This window comes from Peromyscus eremicus, chromosome 16_21, assembly GCF_949786415.1.
Source record: "Peromyscus eremicus chromosome 16_21, PerEre_H2_v1, whole genome shotgun sequence".
In the NCBI taxonomy this organism is placed as follows: domain Eukaryota; kingdom Metazoa; phylum Chordata; class Mammalia; order Rodentia; family Cricetidae; genus Peromyscus; species Peromyscus eremicus.
The window spans coordinates 9,173,717-9,190,144 of NC_081432.1; the positions used below are offsets into that span (position 1 = coordinate 9,173,717).

The 16,428-nt window shown below is 52.9% G+C and overlaps 1 protein-coding gene across 1 annotated transcript in view; it reads right to left on the bottom strand.

Moving 5' to 3' along the window:
* Window positions 1-590: 590 nt before the first annotated feature.
* Window positions 591-16,428, bottom strand: part of Tspear (thrombospondin type laminin G domain and EAR repeats) — a 176,804-nt gene continuing 160,966 nt past the window's right edge. The window contains exons 7-12 of the mRNA XM_059281829.1: window positions 16,108-16,334; window positions 14,598-14,784; window positions 12,722-12,951; window positions 5,056-5,243; window positions 2,671-2,772; window positions 591-744 (exon numbers count right to left, since the gene is read on the bottom strand). Coding sequence (XP_059137812.1) covers window positions 591-744; window positions 2,671-2,772; window positions 5,056-5,243; window positions 12,722-12,951; window positions 14,598-14,784; window positions 16,108-16,334 — 1,088 coding nt within the window. The remainder of the gene's footprint in view (window positions 745-2,670; window positions 2,773-5,055; window positions 5,244-12,721; window positions 12,952-14,597; window positions 14,785-16,107; window positions 16,335-16,428) is intronic.

The window sequence follows — 16,428 nt, forward strand, 5'->3', positions numbered from 1 at the left end:
TTGGGGCGCCTGGCCTAACTTTGCCCTGGTGCTTTATGGGTAAACTGACATCAGGGGAAGAATCCCTCTGCAGAAGGAGGCTTTTCTCTGCATATGTCCACTATTGAGACCACCAAGAAAAAGGATGCCATCCATGCTTTTTGTAAAGAGCAATATAAATATATTTCCATATAGATAAAATACAATAAATAGGTGTTGGTCATGATGCGCACATCAGGGCTGCACAGCAAGGGTGGCTGAGAGAGCTGGGGCCCTAAAGGCTGCCAGGGCCCCTGTGTGTGAGGTAAAATGTGATAGCAACTGTCCCTTTAGGGCAGAATTCCTGCAAGACACAGGCTGGAAGCACCAAAATTGGGTGGCAGCCCTGGACCTCAGCCTGAAGGATCCCAGGGTCACCTGAAATATGGCCACCAGTCACCAGGACTGTGGCTCTGATATAGCCACCAGCTGGGGGAGGGGGGAAGAGCCAGCTCCGAGAGGGTAGAGAGGTTACAGCCATCTACACCTGCCCCAGGACCAGAGAGGGCTGGGTGGGTCCTGCCTTCTGCTCATGCGCAGCTGCTGGCGGAGGCAGCGGGGTCGGGGTAACTTCAGCCGGTCTTCAGCTTCAGCACCCTGGAGAGGGGCTCTTTGGCGCTGGAGTAGATGAGGTAAGAGCCCGCAGTGGTGTTAAAGGCTTCCCAGTCCCGGCAGCCAAAGGTGGGGAGCTTGTGTACCGCCACGAAGCCCTCATATCCTTGCCACCTGTGGGAGGGATAGTCAGCCTGGTCCCCTCGGCACCGGTGCAGGGGACATGCTCCCAGGGTTAAGAGAGAAACTGAGGCCCAGGAGAGAATCTGCCCCATCCAAGATCCCCAAGCTCCCTGACGTCTACCCAGGAGCCTGTTTCAGGCACCTGAAGTATTTGAGAGTGTGCAGTCAGGAGTGTTGGCTGTTCGTGTCTCAGTCCTCAGAAACAGGCTCACTGCAGGCACAGTGCTCTCTGCCATCAGCCTTGACAACTACGGTCTTTGCTCTCCACTCTGAGGTCAGCAGGTTCCTATAGGTTGCCTTTAAAAAGGACATATTCCCCATAGGGTGGCTTCATGGCCACAGGACAGAGTCCTTGAGCTTCTAGGTCAAAGGGCACCAGTGGCCTTGTCAAAATTTATTTTGTCAAAAGGTGTTGGTCCTCAAAACCAGCAGGTGAAGGCAGACCATGCCACCCTATGAGGACTAGCCATGCCAACCTGGGCTTGTATGTGGGTGCTGGGTATTAAACTTGGGTCCTTTTTCAGCAAGCACTTTACTGACTGAGACGTCTCCCAAGTCTTTTCAATATTACTTTCCAAAAGTTTCTGGGCAACCATTCCTCAACATACATTATACTTTTTTTCTTTTTGTTTCTTTTATTTTATGTATATGAGTGTTTTGCTCGTGTGTGTGTGTGTGTGTGTGTGTGTGTGTATGGGCATCATGTGCATGCTTGACACCCACAGAGGCCAGAAGAAGGTGTTGGTCCCCTGGGATTGGAGTTATGACTGGTTGTGAGTCATCATGTGCGTGTTGAAAACCGGCTTAGGTCCTCTGGAAGAGCAGTGAGTACTTTTAACCACCAAGCCATCTCTCCGGCTTCCCCTTCAACAGACCTCTTAAAAATCACTTTATTGTATTCAAAAGACTATAGCCATGAATCTGAAAGTCTAAGCAAAGCCATAACTTGTCTCATAAACTACAGGTGACCGAAGCATTTCAGGACACCTGAAGAAGTAGGTAGGCGTGGGGGAGGTGCTCATAAAGAGGTCTGAGACCCAGAAGCAAATTTAACGCAATGACATAAATCGACACGATATTATTTAAACCACAGGAGCAGAGAGAAGCCACATTGTGTCCTTATAAAGTTATAGACTTCGGGGTGTCACAGAAAACTTCACTTCCTATATAAATCAGAGTCTGAGCCTCAATTGGAATCTAGGAGGATGAAGAATTCCAAGTTGGCCTCAGCTGCTCAGCTCAGAACAAATCTCTCCTCACACTAGCAGATTAACATCTCCTGCTGCAAGTGCTATGGATGCCTAAGGAAATCAGGAACTAGGCAGGCCACTCAGCATGACATTCAGATCAAAGCCAGGGTCAGAACTGTGGGCCACCACTGCCGCTGTCCAAGAGAGTTCTGGAACTTTGAGCTACTTAGACAACTAAGTAAGCAATAGAAGCCTTGTCAGGCAAGGGTGCCACTACTTTTGTGGCCGAGACAGCGTGGCTAGGGCCCCTGAGACTCCTCCCAAGAGAAGGCTTTGGAGATGGTAAGACAGTCTGGTTAGGTAACTAGACACAAAAGCTTCTGCCAGTGGAAACAACACCTCACTCATGCTCAAACACTCAAAAAGAAACTTCTAGAAAGAAAAATGCAAGGATATTGTCACACTGTAAGAGGAAAACTGCACTTAGCATGCCCATCTGTGCATCTTTATCTGTCAGCCACTATCTGAGGGATGTGGCCAGATGGGGAGCCCTCTAGCAGGTGCAGCTCAGCATCAGCATCCCTGCCCTGGCCAGGCCCAGGAAAACACACCCTCGGTCTGATGGTCTCAACTTGCTCTGAACCAGTGGTCACCGGTGAGGGGAGGGGAGTCCCACACTTTAAACCCTGAGATGGGAGGAGGAACGTTAGCCATCAGCAGTCCTTACCTGTAAATAATACTGTTCACTGAGAAGGTGTTTCCATCAAAGGAGTTCGCAACCACCAAGAAGTGATCTTCTCCCACGGAGAAGAACTCCCAGTCCAGGGCACTAAGGAGAGAGAGAGCCGGGTGAGGACACCAGCGCCTTTGCAGGGCCAATGCTGTCCCATGTCAACACCTTTGCAGGTCCGATGCTGGCCCCATGTTGGACTCTGCGCAGGCCTTCTCTCCTAGGTTACATCTCACTCACTCTGTAACTTCTTCCTGTCTTTTGTCTTTAAGACTTATTTTTAAGTATGTTGTGGAATATTTAACTATGTAAAGATGTGTTACATTTGTTTCTGCTGCATTTTTAATGATGTGAAGATGTGTTACATTTGGTTTTGTTGCATTTGTTTAATTATGAAAATATGTGTTGCTGTTTCACCTTGCCTGCCTAAGGCACCTGATTGGTCTAATAAAGAGTTGAACAGCCAATAGCTAGGCAGGAGAGGGATAGGTGGGGCTGGCAGGCAGAGAGAATAAATAGGAGGAGAAATCTAGGCTTGGAAGAATGAGACAAGACAGGATGAGGGAGAAAGAAAGAGAGACACCGAGTCAGCCAGCCACCAGACAGGAAGAAGCAGGAAAAGTAGGACATGTATACAGAAAGAGAAAGTAAAAAGCCCTGAGGCAAAACATAGATGAAGAGAAATAGGTTAAGTTATAAGACCTAGCAAGAAAAGAGATAAGCTAAAGCCAAGCATTCAAAACTAATAAGTCTCTGTGTCATGATTTGGGAGCTGGTTGGTAGCCCAAAAGAGAAAGCCTGGTGAGAGAGAGAGAGAGAGAGAGAGAGAGAGAGAGAGAGAGAGAGAGAGAGAGAGAGAGCGCACAATGCCCACAGAGGCCAGAAGAGGGCATCAGATCCCCTGGAGCTGGGGGACCTGGAAACTGAATTCAAGTCCTCTGGGAGAGCAGCAAGCTCTCTAACCACCAGGCTGCCGCTTCAGCTCCCCTGCAGCTGATTTCTAATCACAGCTCCTTTTTACACTTGTTTTCTTCCAAGTTCCCTTCCAAAAGGCCTAGTGGGTGCTTTATTCTAAAACTCCTTCTCAGCAGATACCCAGTGTCAGATGTGGGGGCCTGGTGTGGAAATGTGACTCCCTCCAGGGTCCACCGGGCCCAGAGGCCACGGACAGCTCAGGTGGGAGTGGTTCTGGGTTGAGCTGGGCATTACTGTTTCCTCTTTTTGTTCTTTGTCTCAGGAGTCCTTTTTGAATTAAAAAAATGACATTTTCAAAAGTAAACATTGTGGGTACCCGTCAATCAAAAGACTGGGCCTGAGCAGAAGGTCCCTCCTCCCTTACCTGCCTATAATGCAGCCGCCTGTTTCTGGAGCAACCCTGGCTATGGCCTGTGTGCTGTGTGCTGCCCACCGCCGATCCCCCTTTGCGCTTACAGCTGTGCATCCCCACAAACACGCAGTGCCTGTGTGTCCTGTGATGTCACAGAGGCCAGCCTCACCTTTTTACTTGACTGTTGGCCTTAGAGTTTTTCTTTGAATTTAGAGTCTAAATTCACTCAGTGTTCTCTCTCTCAGGCTGAGGAGTGCCTGGCACTCAGGAGGGGCTGTGAATATCTCCAAAGCTCTTAAAGAATGAAAAACCCTGTGAGAGCTCCTGTTGCATCCTGGGTTGGTAAGCACCCTGGGTCTAAACCTGTGGTTCTCAACCTTCCTAATGCTGTGACCCTTTAATACAGTTCCTCTCGTTGTGGTGACCCCCCAACCATGGAATTATTTTTGTTGCAACTTCATAACTGTAATTTTGATGCTATTATGAATTATAATATAAAAATCTTATATACAGGATATTTGATGTGCGACTTCTCCCAAAGGGGTCGTGACCCATAGGTTGAGAACCCTAGCCTGGAGCTCAGCCATCTGGCTCTGTTGTGTGGACCGTGCAGCTGCATTTTGCTTGGAGACAGTGAAAGTCCTTTCAGAGGAACTCTATGTGGGTGGGGACAGCTCTGCCTTCTCAGTGCTAACTTGGTGGCCCTGCAGAGCAGGTGGGGCAGGATCTGGCAGTGCATGGTGGGAGAGGATACCAGCTTGAGCTCAAGGACCTCCCTGATGCTCACCCTTTATCACACAGATGGACCATTTCTCCTTGTGGGGGTGCTGGGCCTTCTCTTAGTGAACTCACATCTCTAGGACTTGCTTGTAAGAAGAAACCAGCTACATACGCAGGGCCAGCCATGGGGATGGGTCTCATTATCATGACCACCTGCTCTGGCCAGGCATCCCGGGAGGAAGTCGGGGATGGCCTGGCATCCTGGGAGGAAGTTGGGGATGGCCTGGCCGCCCACCCACAGACTCACTCTGTCCTTTCAACCACCTGGTTGGTACCTGCAGGTGGGGATGTCCTGGAACTTGACAAAGGTCTGAGCTGTGACATTCAGCTCGTAGATGACGGAGCTGAGGACGTAGGAATCATTCTGTGCCTGCATCTGCACGTCATAGCTGTGACTGTTTGCCACCGCAAGGAAGATCCTCTCGCCAATGTGGAAGACCTCCCAGTCCGCAGCGCCGAAGGTCTGGAGTGAATGAAGAGCCGTGTATGAGGGTGAGGCCAGGGAGGGTGGCCCCAGCTGCCATGCCACTGACGTCCACTGCCAGCTGTCCCACTGAGGCCACCCTGCTGCCATCCTTTCACCAGAGCCCCAAAACAGAGTTCCTCTGCCTGTTTGCTCCAGAGGTCACTCAGCCCCACGAAGTGTGAGGTGGTAGGGGAAATGGAGCCTTTGCCACAGACCTGAAGCTGTGCAGGTCCATTTGTATGAAGGGCCTACCAAAAAGAAGTGCATGGGTGGCGGTGCATAGGGAAGGAGAGGGAGGCCCTGATCAAGGGGGAACATTCCCAGGAAAGCTGAAGCAATGGCAGACAGGGCCCTAGCAGGTATGTGACTGCTTAGGAAGACAGCAGGACAGGGGACCAGAGGGTGGGAAGGAACGTGCTAGCCCCCGTGGGAGTCTGTGGCTGATGGACAGTGCTCTACCAGGCTCCAGGAAACCCAAGCCACAGCCAGGGGCTCTGGAGTCAGCCTTAGCATCTGCTTACATCTATGCCTTAGATGTGCCGTATCTGTCAAAGTGCACAAAGTGAGGAAGGAGCTGCTGGACTGGAGGGAGCTGCTGTGTGTGTGGGGGGGGGTAAGGGGAGAGCTCCGGAGTGTGGCAGATCCAGGAGGCGGAGCCTATGGCAGCAGGAGGAGCTAGGACCAGGAGCCACAGTCCATCAGAGTGCTCCGGCTGCCACTGTGGGGCAGCAACAGAAAGGCCGCCCAGGAGTGAGAAAAGGCCGGGGGGAGCAGAATTCAGGGAGACTGCCCTGAACTAAAAACAGAGCTTAGATACAGCAAAGCAAAGGCTAGAACCAAACTTCCAGAGGCCAATGGGACCAACAGATAATTGTTAGAACCTCAACTCCCCTCAGAGGGAGAAAACAGCATCTGCAGCTGCTACAAGCAATCACCATGTCTACTACCCAATAACACATGCCTTATGGGGACAGGGATGAACCCTGCATTTGGGTAACAGCTGACTCCTGCTGGAATGTTAGTTAGATGATGCCACTCATTCCCCTATGTCTTGAGATAACATGTTGTACCAGATTCTGTTGGGATCTTCCTTGAAGGATGGGGACCTGAGCCCAGGGCAGGGATGTTCAGGCCGCACAGTCATGAGGAGCCCACAGCTCTCCAGCAGGCTGCTTCTCTGAAGACACAGGCAGGCTATCCTGGGACTGTCCCAGGTTGTCCTAGCTGGGGACAGAGTGAGCCATGCTGTGGATTGTGCTCCAGATAGGCCAGTGACATTTTCCTGGCTTTAGCTGATGCCCAGGAGCCTCCTGCTTGGGGGACGTCTTACACAGCCATTGTGGGAAATGGCTCTGGAACTTCCAGGTGTGTGTGTGTGTGTGTGTGTGTGTGTGTGTGTGTGTGTGTGTGTGTATGTTCATATGTGCAAGTGTACGTATACATGTAAGCACATGTATGTGAAGGCCAAAGTCAACCTCAGGTATTATTACCCAGGACCCATTTGCTTTGCTTTTTTGAGAGAGGGTCTCTGTGTGGGACCTGGGGCCCACTGATTCAGCTATCAGCAGTGAACTCCAGGGATCACTTGTCTCTGCCTCCCCAGAACGTAGATTACAAGCACATGCCACTGCAAACCTAACTTTTATGGGGGTTCCAGGGTCTGAATGGCAGGGAAGCACTTTGCCTGGTAAGCCATCTTCACACCTGCCCTCAGCGGAGGTCAGTTAACTACTTGTCTGCACACAACCAAGAAGAGCCCCTGGTCCCTTGCAGTCTATGGCTTGGCTGGCCACCCTGCTGGAGGCTTAGAGAAAAAAAAAACGGCTCCGAGCCGAATATAATAACATCATTCTCTCCGTGGGCAGCAGAGGGCGCCAGTACCCACTGAGCCCAGCCGGGTAGTGGGCAAGAACGGTGGCCTAAGAGGCAGGGAGGTCAAACGAGGGTTAAGACTTTAGAGGACAAGGGGTCCAGGAGTCCTGGGGTCACAAAGTCCTGGGTGGGGCCAGAGGCTGCCTGAGGCTTTCTAGATCAGCATTCCTTCTCCTCACAGGGATGTCTATAAGCTGGGATCAGTCCAGGGCCACTCCACAGAGAGACCCTCTGGCCTGCAGGACCTTCAGGCTGCCAGACCCCCAACCCAAGCACAGTGTGGCACAGGCAGTCCCCTGACCATCACGGCATTTGCTTCTTGCAAGTAAGTGCTGAGAAAAAAATCGTCACTGTTGGCCACATGCCTGTTTACATGCTTGTGGACACACATACTCACAGGCATACTGGTGCACTATCATGTCCACAGCATATGTCTACATGTGCATGCACAGGAATGTGTTTGTGCACACACACAGAAACACGTCCACACACATCTAGAAGATGTTTATGCACACCTGTGAGTGTGTGAATGTATGTGCACATAGGTATAAACGTATGTGTGTATACTTGTGTATACACTCACCTACAAGCATGTGTCTGAACATGTGCACATATGTGTACAGGCAGGTGCCTGCAGGCATGCACCTACGTGCTCACACAGTACACTTCTTCCTCAGATCACCAGGACTTTCTTTCAGCTTTGAGCTGCTTGCTCTCTGCTTACCTGTACTGACCGGGCCTGAGGGAATTTGCACAGGAAACCCTGGTAGTGGCCGTTCTATGCCACCCAGGGTGGCTGGAGGCCCAGAGCAAGCTCTCTGGGGACTGTGTAACTTCCTGCTGGTGTCAGAAGGTGTCACCTTCCTGCTGGGACCAGGCCAGGTGCTGAGCATCAGTGAGCATCTGTCCTCCTGCCCCTCAGGAGCCCCGAGCAGGGGTGGAGCCTCCCATTAGGACCTGTAAGGGGCTGCCCAGGACTTTGGGAGTCCAGGAGAGAGGCAGATGTGTAGGGGAAGTGAGGGGGTCGGTGGGTGAGAAGGCAGGAAAGGGTCTTGGGGCGGCAAAGATAGCAGGACACCCACAGAGCATGTGGGGAGCAGGGGGAAGAAGGAAAGAGGGGTTGGGGGAGATGGAGAAAGCTTTTGAGCATGAAGAAGGTGACAGCCAGAAGCCCTGAAACCCATAGGAACTAGGAAGGTACATGAGAGGTGAGCATGGCATCATGGGATATGTGAGGCTCACCCCAATGGGCGGGGGTGTGTGTGTGTGTCTGGGACAGGGTCTTCAGTCACCTCTTGGAGAACCTGCTGTGTCCCTAGGGCGTGAGAGACACAAGGCGTACTGTGTGCCCTGGCATTTGGGGCTCAGGGGCAGCTCGAGCCCCTATCCTCTCTGAGCCCAGTCAGGACCAAGGTGCTGACTCAGCAGATGTGGGTGCACCGCCCCACACCTAAGTTTCAGGTACTTGAGGAATGATACTCCATTTTCCATGTACCCCACACAATAGTTGGGACATAATCCTATAAAAATATTATTCATTTTTTTAAAATCTGAAATTCACCTTGTTCCTGGGTAACGTCAGGCACAGACTGGACTGGTAGAGACCTGCAGGGACCCTGCTTGACTCAAGCTCTGAGCCCTTAGCTGGCCAGGTGGCTGGCTCGCAGCTGACTAGTCACTGGCTGGCTGGATTCCCAGGCCTGACTGCCAGAAGCCCCTCCTGGGGAAGCCCACACTGCCTCCTCTGCAAGCCCCGCCCACTCAGAGGTGAGGGCAGCTGCAGGCCACATCATAGGCTGTGGCTTAGGTTGCTTCTGTATTCCCAGAACGTCAGGGAATGAAGAACCCCACCATCAGACCATTTCACCCAAGTCCACCTAACACAAGAGCTCAGGTGACCAGATACCCTCTGGGATGGGAGGCCTTCCCTCTCTCCCCAGGGAATTCCCCCAGAGAGCTGCCTGCTGTCCAGGCATTGGGTGTGTGCCACAGGAGTACCTTGGCAGGATAATGGCACTTCCAGGAGCTGCTGCCAGGAGCACCTGGCATCCCACAACTCCCATTAGGGTGGGTAGGCACTCAGCCATCAGTGGATTAGTCGCTGGACAAAAGAGCCTCTGGGCCTGGCTTTGATGGGGAAAGAATGAGGATTCCTCTGTGGTCCAGGCGTGCCAGGAGAGGAGGGAAGGCCAATGCATGGCCAGGGCTTCCCTAGCTGCTTGGGGAGGACAGTCAATCAGTGGTCCTAGGGGTACTGACCCCTCACTGTGGGCAGTCAGCTCAGGCGGGCACCCAAGGCTACAGGAAGATGCACTCCTGAGATCCCTGAGCACAGCACATTGCCCAGCCAATCCCTAGTGTCCCACCCCCACCCCTGTGTTCTTGTCTGACCACAGAGGTAACCTCCAAATCTGGTGCTTTTCCAACCTGCAAGGGCCACAGCCAGTTTCTGTCTCAGTGAATGCAGAAGTCACAGGCGTGTTGAGGTGGTAATGTAGCCCAGAGCAGCATCTCCTGAAGGCCATCCAGGTACTGCTTACGTCTGAGGGATGCTCTCACACCAGACTTACTTCACAGACAAGGAAACCAAGGCAGGGAGGCACACTCGTGGCCAGGCCTCAGGGGTGTCCATGATGGGGCATGTGTTCATGCACAAATACATTCGTGTGCACATGCAAGTATCTGGGAGCAATGGTCCTAACTAACCTTCAGGATTCACATGGCGTCATATTGACATCATGTCTGATGATGTCATTATCTGCTCCTGCCGACCAGATAGCAGCTGTTGTCCTTGTCCTGGTCTCACATTCCTTATGGACAGTTTTCAAACCATAGAGCATGGAGGCTGCTAGACCAAAGTCTTTCCCAAACCCAGAAGCAAAATCCCACCTGCACGGCACGCCAGCTCTGAGCCTTGTGTGACTGGTCCATGTGCTTCCCACCTGCTTGGTGGTAGTGTGGTGTTGGTTTGTTTTTGTTTTGCATGGCTGGGGATTGAACCTAGGGCCTGAGTGTGCTAGGCAAGCTCTCCACTGTTGGGACAAACCCTAATCTAGCCCCCAGAGCACACTTTGATTGCAAGACCTACTCTAGAACCCTCCAGACAAGCAAATGGAAAACTAGGGTCCTGGCCTTGCTGCCTTTTGGGATTGGTGATCTGGGGCAAAGGACTGGAGATGCTAAGGACTTGGCTGACACTGTCCCTTGTTTGAGCTCTGTGGCCCAGTGAGAACATTTGGTGATAGGGAGGCTCTCCCCCTTGTCCTTGGTACAAAATGACACTATCAATGGCTGCAAGCTCCTGGATGTAGCAGGGTGCGGGGGGGATAGGGTGGGGTGGGGGTGCGCAGCTTCATGAGAAGGAAAATATGTAGAAGAAACCATGTGGGCACAGGGGGCCTCCACAGTGTTCGCATGAGCCTGTGTCAGCATGCATGCATGTGAACGTGCATGCGCAAGCATGTTTGTGTGTGTGGGTTCTCTCCTGCCCTTTCTGAGGCCCAGGCAGGAGAAGATGGGAGGTGGTTTGTCTTTTCTGACTCCCATGTCTTGGTGGGCCTTGCTCTTCTTGCTTCTCACCAGCACAGGCTTCATGTCACGCCCCGTCTCTGCTCTAGTGGCTCCCTGGACAGCTCTGACTTCACCGCTCACCAGTCCTGGACCCAAGGTGTCTTCCCTGCTTAACTTCTGCCCTCCTCTAGCCCCAGGGAGCCTGAGACCCAGCCGTGTACCCTCTCCTGGTGTCTGCTTCTACTCCCACGAGCAGCACATGTCACTCAGTCTCTTGGGTGTCTATCAGCATCCCCTGCTAGGCCACTCCTGCTCTACCAGGAAGTTGTTGTCTCGTGGTTGCTATGGCTTGAACTTGGTACGTCCCCATAAACTCTCATGGAGGCTTGGAACCCCATGTAGCTGGGAAGATGAGGCCCACCTGGCCTGTCTGGGTCATGGGCAAAGTGAGTGTGTCCTTGCTCTTGAGGATAGGCTAGCGGCCCTGAGAGCATGCTGGTATGCAGTGTGGTAGCCCTCCCGCTTCATCTCTGCCAACTGCACCCCCTCACCCCTCCGCTTTCTGCCCTGTGTGGAGGCAGCACTTTGCTCTTGCCAAAAGCCGGGCAGAGGCATGCCCATGCTCTTGAATGCCCTACCTCCAGACCAGTGAGCCAAATAAACTTTCTTTGTTTATAAGTCACCTCACCTCAGGTAGTCTGTCGAAGCAATGACCAATGGACCAAGGGCCCAATCACAGGAGACCGTGTCTCTGCTCTAAGAGAAATCTGGAATTTCTGATGAGAGGCTTGAGAGACCAGAGGGTGTGGCTAAAGGACGCTCCCCTAAAGCATCTCTTACCCCACCATTCTAACTGGCCCCCACCCCTACCCCAGCAGCCAGTCCCTGCTTACCCAGTCCCGGGCTGTAAAATCCCTAATGCCTGAAGCTTCCCTTTGAACCACTGCATTTACCCATGGTGCCCTGGGAGTGCCTGCCCTACGGATGGGAGCCTGCTTGGTTTGAGTCCCTGCACCACAGACCCTTCCAGAAAGGCATGCCCTGCAGAGGCGGGTGTGTCCCCACAGCTTGCAGGTACGTTCAGAATATGCAGTTTGGTTAGCTTCAAAGCTCATGTTCGTGACATTGCAAAATGCAAATGGTAAACGTCGTATTAAAGCATCTCCAGGGCTGAAAGGATTTAAGCAAAAGAAGAGAGACTATTGGCAAAACATGAAAGTGGACTTCCGTGGGTTCTGAGGAGTCAGAAAGATGTGGGGGGAAGCTGCTTGTAAGGGCAGCCTGCAGCTTGGGCAGGGCTGAGCCAGTCTGCCCTATCTGCGTCTTCCCCTGGGATGCCCTGGTGCCTTCAAGCTGCACCTGCCTCTGTGCCCTCGGCTGCTCTCTTCCCGCCGTGCCCCTCCCTCCCCTCTACAGCACACAGCCCAGCTTGCCCTGGGCTCAGGGTTTTGCTTTGATCTTGCGCTAAATGCAGAGTGGCTGCTGGCCTCTGGCTGTGCCTCTGCCCCCCACTAAGGTTGGAAGCTGGAAGCTCCCGCTATTCTTGGCAAAGCTGTAGCTATTCAGTGCCGCTCACAGGAACAGACTGTGACCTAAAACTGTCTGTGCCACAAAACTAAGTACTCAGAGATTTTGCCACCAGGGGTGGTGGGACCAGCCAAGGGCCTTCAAAGTCAAAAGGGGATAGATACTATGTCTGTCTCCACCTGATCCCCTCAACCCCAGTCAGAGCCAAGTTACCTTGCTACACCAGGGGACCTGGAGACCCACAGACACTGACTGATCAGAGCAGGGGCGTTGTGGCCCCTGGAGAGGACTGCTGTGGGCACTCTGGTTATCCTCCTCAACAGCCCAGACTCAACCCACACCAGGCTTTCCTCAGGAACACGGGGGCTATGGAAGCAGTTGAGGGCCCAGACCACCCAGGAAGATGTAGCATACAGAAGGGACAGGCACTCGGGCACTGGGGTCAGGGCCACACTATGCTGTCTTTCACGGAGCCCTGGCTCTGGGCGACCCCTCCCAGCAGGCACATGCCGTGCAGATCGGGTGTCGTCTGTGGCGTCTTGTGCTAGAGGACTCAGGCTCCTTACCAGAAATGACTGGAAGAGCTGGAAGGCGCCGACAAGCCAGATGTACAGGTGGGAGTGCACCTGGGTGGAGGTGCCATTGAAGGTGTTGGCCACCACGAGGAAGGAGTAGGGCCCCACAGTGAAGAACTCCCAGTCATAGGCACCGGACGTGGCAATAGACTGGTTGGCTTCGAAGAGCTGGCTGCTGGGGTTCCACCTGTAGACCACGCTGTCGATGTTGTGGTTGTCCCCTGGAACCAAGGTCAGTGCTGGGGGAGGGGGGCTGTTCCTTAGGTTTCACAGCTGCTTGCAGGGCACAGCTTGGGCAGGGCACAGACCGCTACTATGCATATTCCCTGTATATCCAAGGCCCTCCCTTGCCCCACCCGTCAGGCAACCTCTGTCACCCAGCCTCTGGGTAACATGCCTTGATTCTGCATGCCTGCTGTTCCCAGAAGAAAAAGCCTGTGGGTCCAGATGGTCCACAGGCCTGCACTGGCCTTCCACCATCTAAGCCCTGCTCACTTCCTGCCTTGGCTCTTTCCTGCCCTAATAGATCAGACTTTCTCACATCACTCTCTCTTTGTCTGAAACTTCTCCCCCATGGTGTCCCTGGAAGTCTTCCATGAATAGTGAGTGCTCCCCTGGTATTTCTCCCTCGTGATGCTCTCCAGAAACGCCCCCTTGTGGTGCTCCCTGGAGGCCCTCCCCCATGATACTCCTTGGATGCCTCTCCTGTGGTGTCCCCAGGAGGCCCTCCCCTATGATCCTTCCCTTCATGGTGTTCCCTAGAGGAGACCCTGGGGCTCCTCTCCCATGGCCCTTCCTTGAAGGTCTTCCTCATAGTCTTCCTCTTCAGTGCCTGCTGGAGCACTCACCCTGTGGGGTACTCTGTTGTTGGGGGCCTTGGGCTCCCCTAGACCCTGAGTGCAATGGCTGCTACTTCACCCCCAGGCTGTCTGGTGCGCTTCACACTTGGGTGGATACTGAGCTATGAAGTCTCTGGAGAGATGACTCAACACCCCTGCAGTCACTCCTGAGACAGTCCATCCTTGGAGTTCCAGGATTGAGGAGACTTAGCTACCATCATGGCAAGAGCCTCACTCAGACACCAGATTTCCCAGCCCTCCCAGGCTGTGCCACCCGAAGTCTTCTCTGACAGAACGCTGAGCTTGCTCTTAGGGAAGCAGCGGCAGGGGCAGCTTCCGAACTGGCTCCCTCGCTGGCCACACACCCATCGGCATTAATGCTGCTTCTACTGCCTTGGCTTATGGTCAGTATGCCATCTGCTGGCTGTGCTGACTCCTCCTCAAAATTAGGAGGGAAGCTGCTGGATACAGTCCACAGCGGGGCTCAGAGGCTTCTCTGGTGGGCAGGAACCACGTGGCTTCCCTGCTCTCCTAACCTCGGTGGACCGCAGTTGTGATGGAGTTTATGTGGACTACCTCTGACCACACATTTCAGGGGTGTGTGTGGGCACACGTGTGTGTGTGTGTGTGTGTGTGTGTGTGTGTGTGTGTGTGTGTTGCATATGTATGTGTGTCACGTCCATGTGGAGGCTAGAAGCCAATTTCCAGTGTCATTCCTTAGGGACACTGTCCACCTTGTCTTTTTCAGAGAATGCCTCTCCGTGGCCTGGGAATCACCAATCCGGCTATACTGGCTGCAGTGAGTCCCTGGAACCCTCTGCCCTAGTGCTGGGATTACAAAGGTATGTTCAGCCTTTTGTCTTAAGTTCTTAGTGTCAAACCCAGGCTCTCGTGCTTGTAAGACAAGCACTTACTCACAGAGCCATTTCCCAGCCCCAACTTAATACTTTTTAATGAGATGAAAATCCACCCTTGCACACAGACTACGTAATGATTCCCTTCCAGGTCAAAGGTCACATGTGTCCTACCTTCTCGGTGGTTGGCTACCACCAGGAAGTGCTCTCCATCCACCTTAAAGGCCTCCCAGTCACGGGCACTGTGGGTGGCGATCCTCTGGTAAAGGGTGAACTTCAGCTTTCTGGGGCTCCATTTGTAGATGACTGAGAACTCTTGACCCCTTTCATTTGGCCCAAAGTTAGCCACGGCCAGGAAGATCTGGAAGAGAAACATTATCCTTGGTTGGCACCAGACCAGGAGTCAGTCCATCTACAGGTTTCCAAACCTCAGCGTCTCTCCCATGTTCACAGGGAAGGTTACGGGGACAGACCGAGTAAACACCCAAGTGCTGTTAATGGGACACCCAAGTGCTGTTAATGGGACACGCTCAGCGCTCTATGTTGTGTGGTTGTGTGGCTTTCCCGGGGACAGAAAGCATGGTTTTCAGTTCACAAGTGATGTGTGCGCGTTGCCCATATGCAAATGAGAACACACATTCATTTAGGGACAAAACGCTTCCTTCCCTTGTTTTTCTGTTTTCCAATATTTCTTGAATGCTAAAATAGCTTTTTTTTTTTTTTTTTTTAAATCACAAAGAAAATGAAAAGCTTTCAGACGTCATTAGGAAATAATCAACTGGTAACACTTCTGCCACTCTGAACCTGGACATATGTCCCTATCAGGAGACAGCAGGCTTTACCTGTTTTGTCCCCGGTGTCTGGCATGGGCCCTCTGCTGGGCCGGAGCCCTTGGAGATAGCCATACAAAGCTGTCCCTAGGACAATGTCCTGCCGTGCAGGCTGCAGGAATTGGGAAGAAAACGTTCCTTTCTCCTGCCGTGGTGCCAATGCCCTCTCCTTGAACAGGTCCTCTGCTCACTGCAGCCCAGGTGGAAGGAACTGCCCAAGGCCAACTCTCAGGCCCTTGACCTCCGGGGACCTGCCACTAACATCCACTTACGCGTCCTGTGTAGCCAGCATGGTAGAGGGAGAAGTACACTCAGCAATGCTATCTGTGTTACGACTGGCCCCCGGGAGGTCACTCCAAAAGTTAGTGTTTTTTGAAACAGGGTCTCATGTAGCCCAGGCTGGCCTCAAACTCTCTATGGAGCTGAGGATGGTGTTTGAACTTCTGATCCTCCTGCCTCCATTCCCTGAGTGCTAGGATTATAAGTGTGAGACATCACACCCAGTTTATGCGGTGCTGGGGACCGAACCTAAGGATGTGTGCATGCTAGGCAAACACTCTACCAACCAAGCCATATTCCTGGTTCAAATCTTAGCACTTTTGATTTGTAGTGATTTAGCACAGGACCAGCCAGACTTTCAAGCTGGTACCACCTCTGCCTTGTGGGAAGCTGAGCAGGCTCCTTATAGGCACACTCCTACAGCCTAAAGCCTATGACTTTGAGCATCCCCTCACCCCCACCACTTAGCAAGGGCTTGGAACTCCGAGAGATGCACTGACCTGCAGAGTTCCAGCCTGTGGACCCCATGGAGGTGCCCATCAACAAGGAAGGGGAAGTCACCTGTACAGACTTGCCTTTTTCCCAATGGTGAAATGTCGCCACGATTGTGCCTGGTGTGTGGCGATGTTCTGATAGGACACAAATTTCCCATCTGTCCATTTGTAGATGGCTGATCTAGCCTTCCGATTGGCCGTCGCTGCGAAGAGTCCCACCCCGGGGATGTTGAACACCTCGATGCCCAGGGTCTCTGAGTTGGTGTGCAGACTCTGATGTTCTTCTACGTAGTCCAGCTTGGTCTTGGCTTGGAATGGGAGGATGGGGACCTAGTCAGTGTGCATAGGAATGGAGCTGGGGGTTCTCCTGGGAGTGGCTTTTGGGACCCTGCCATGACTCGG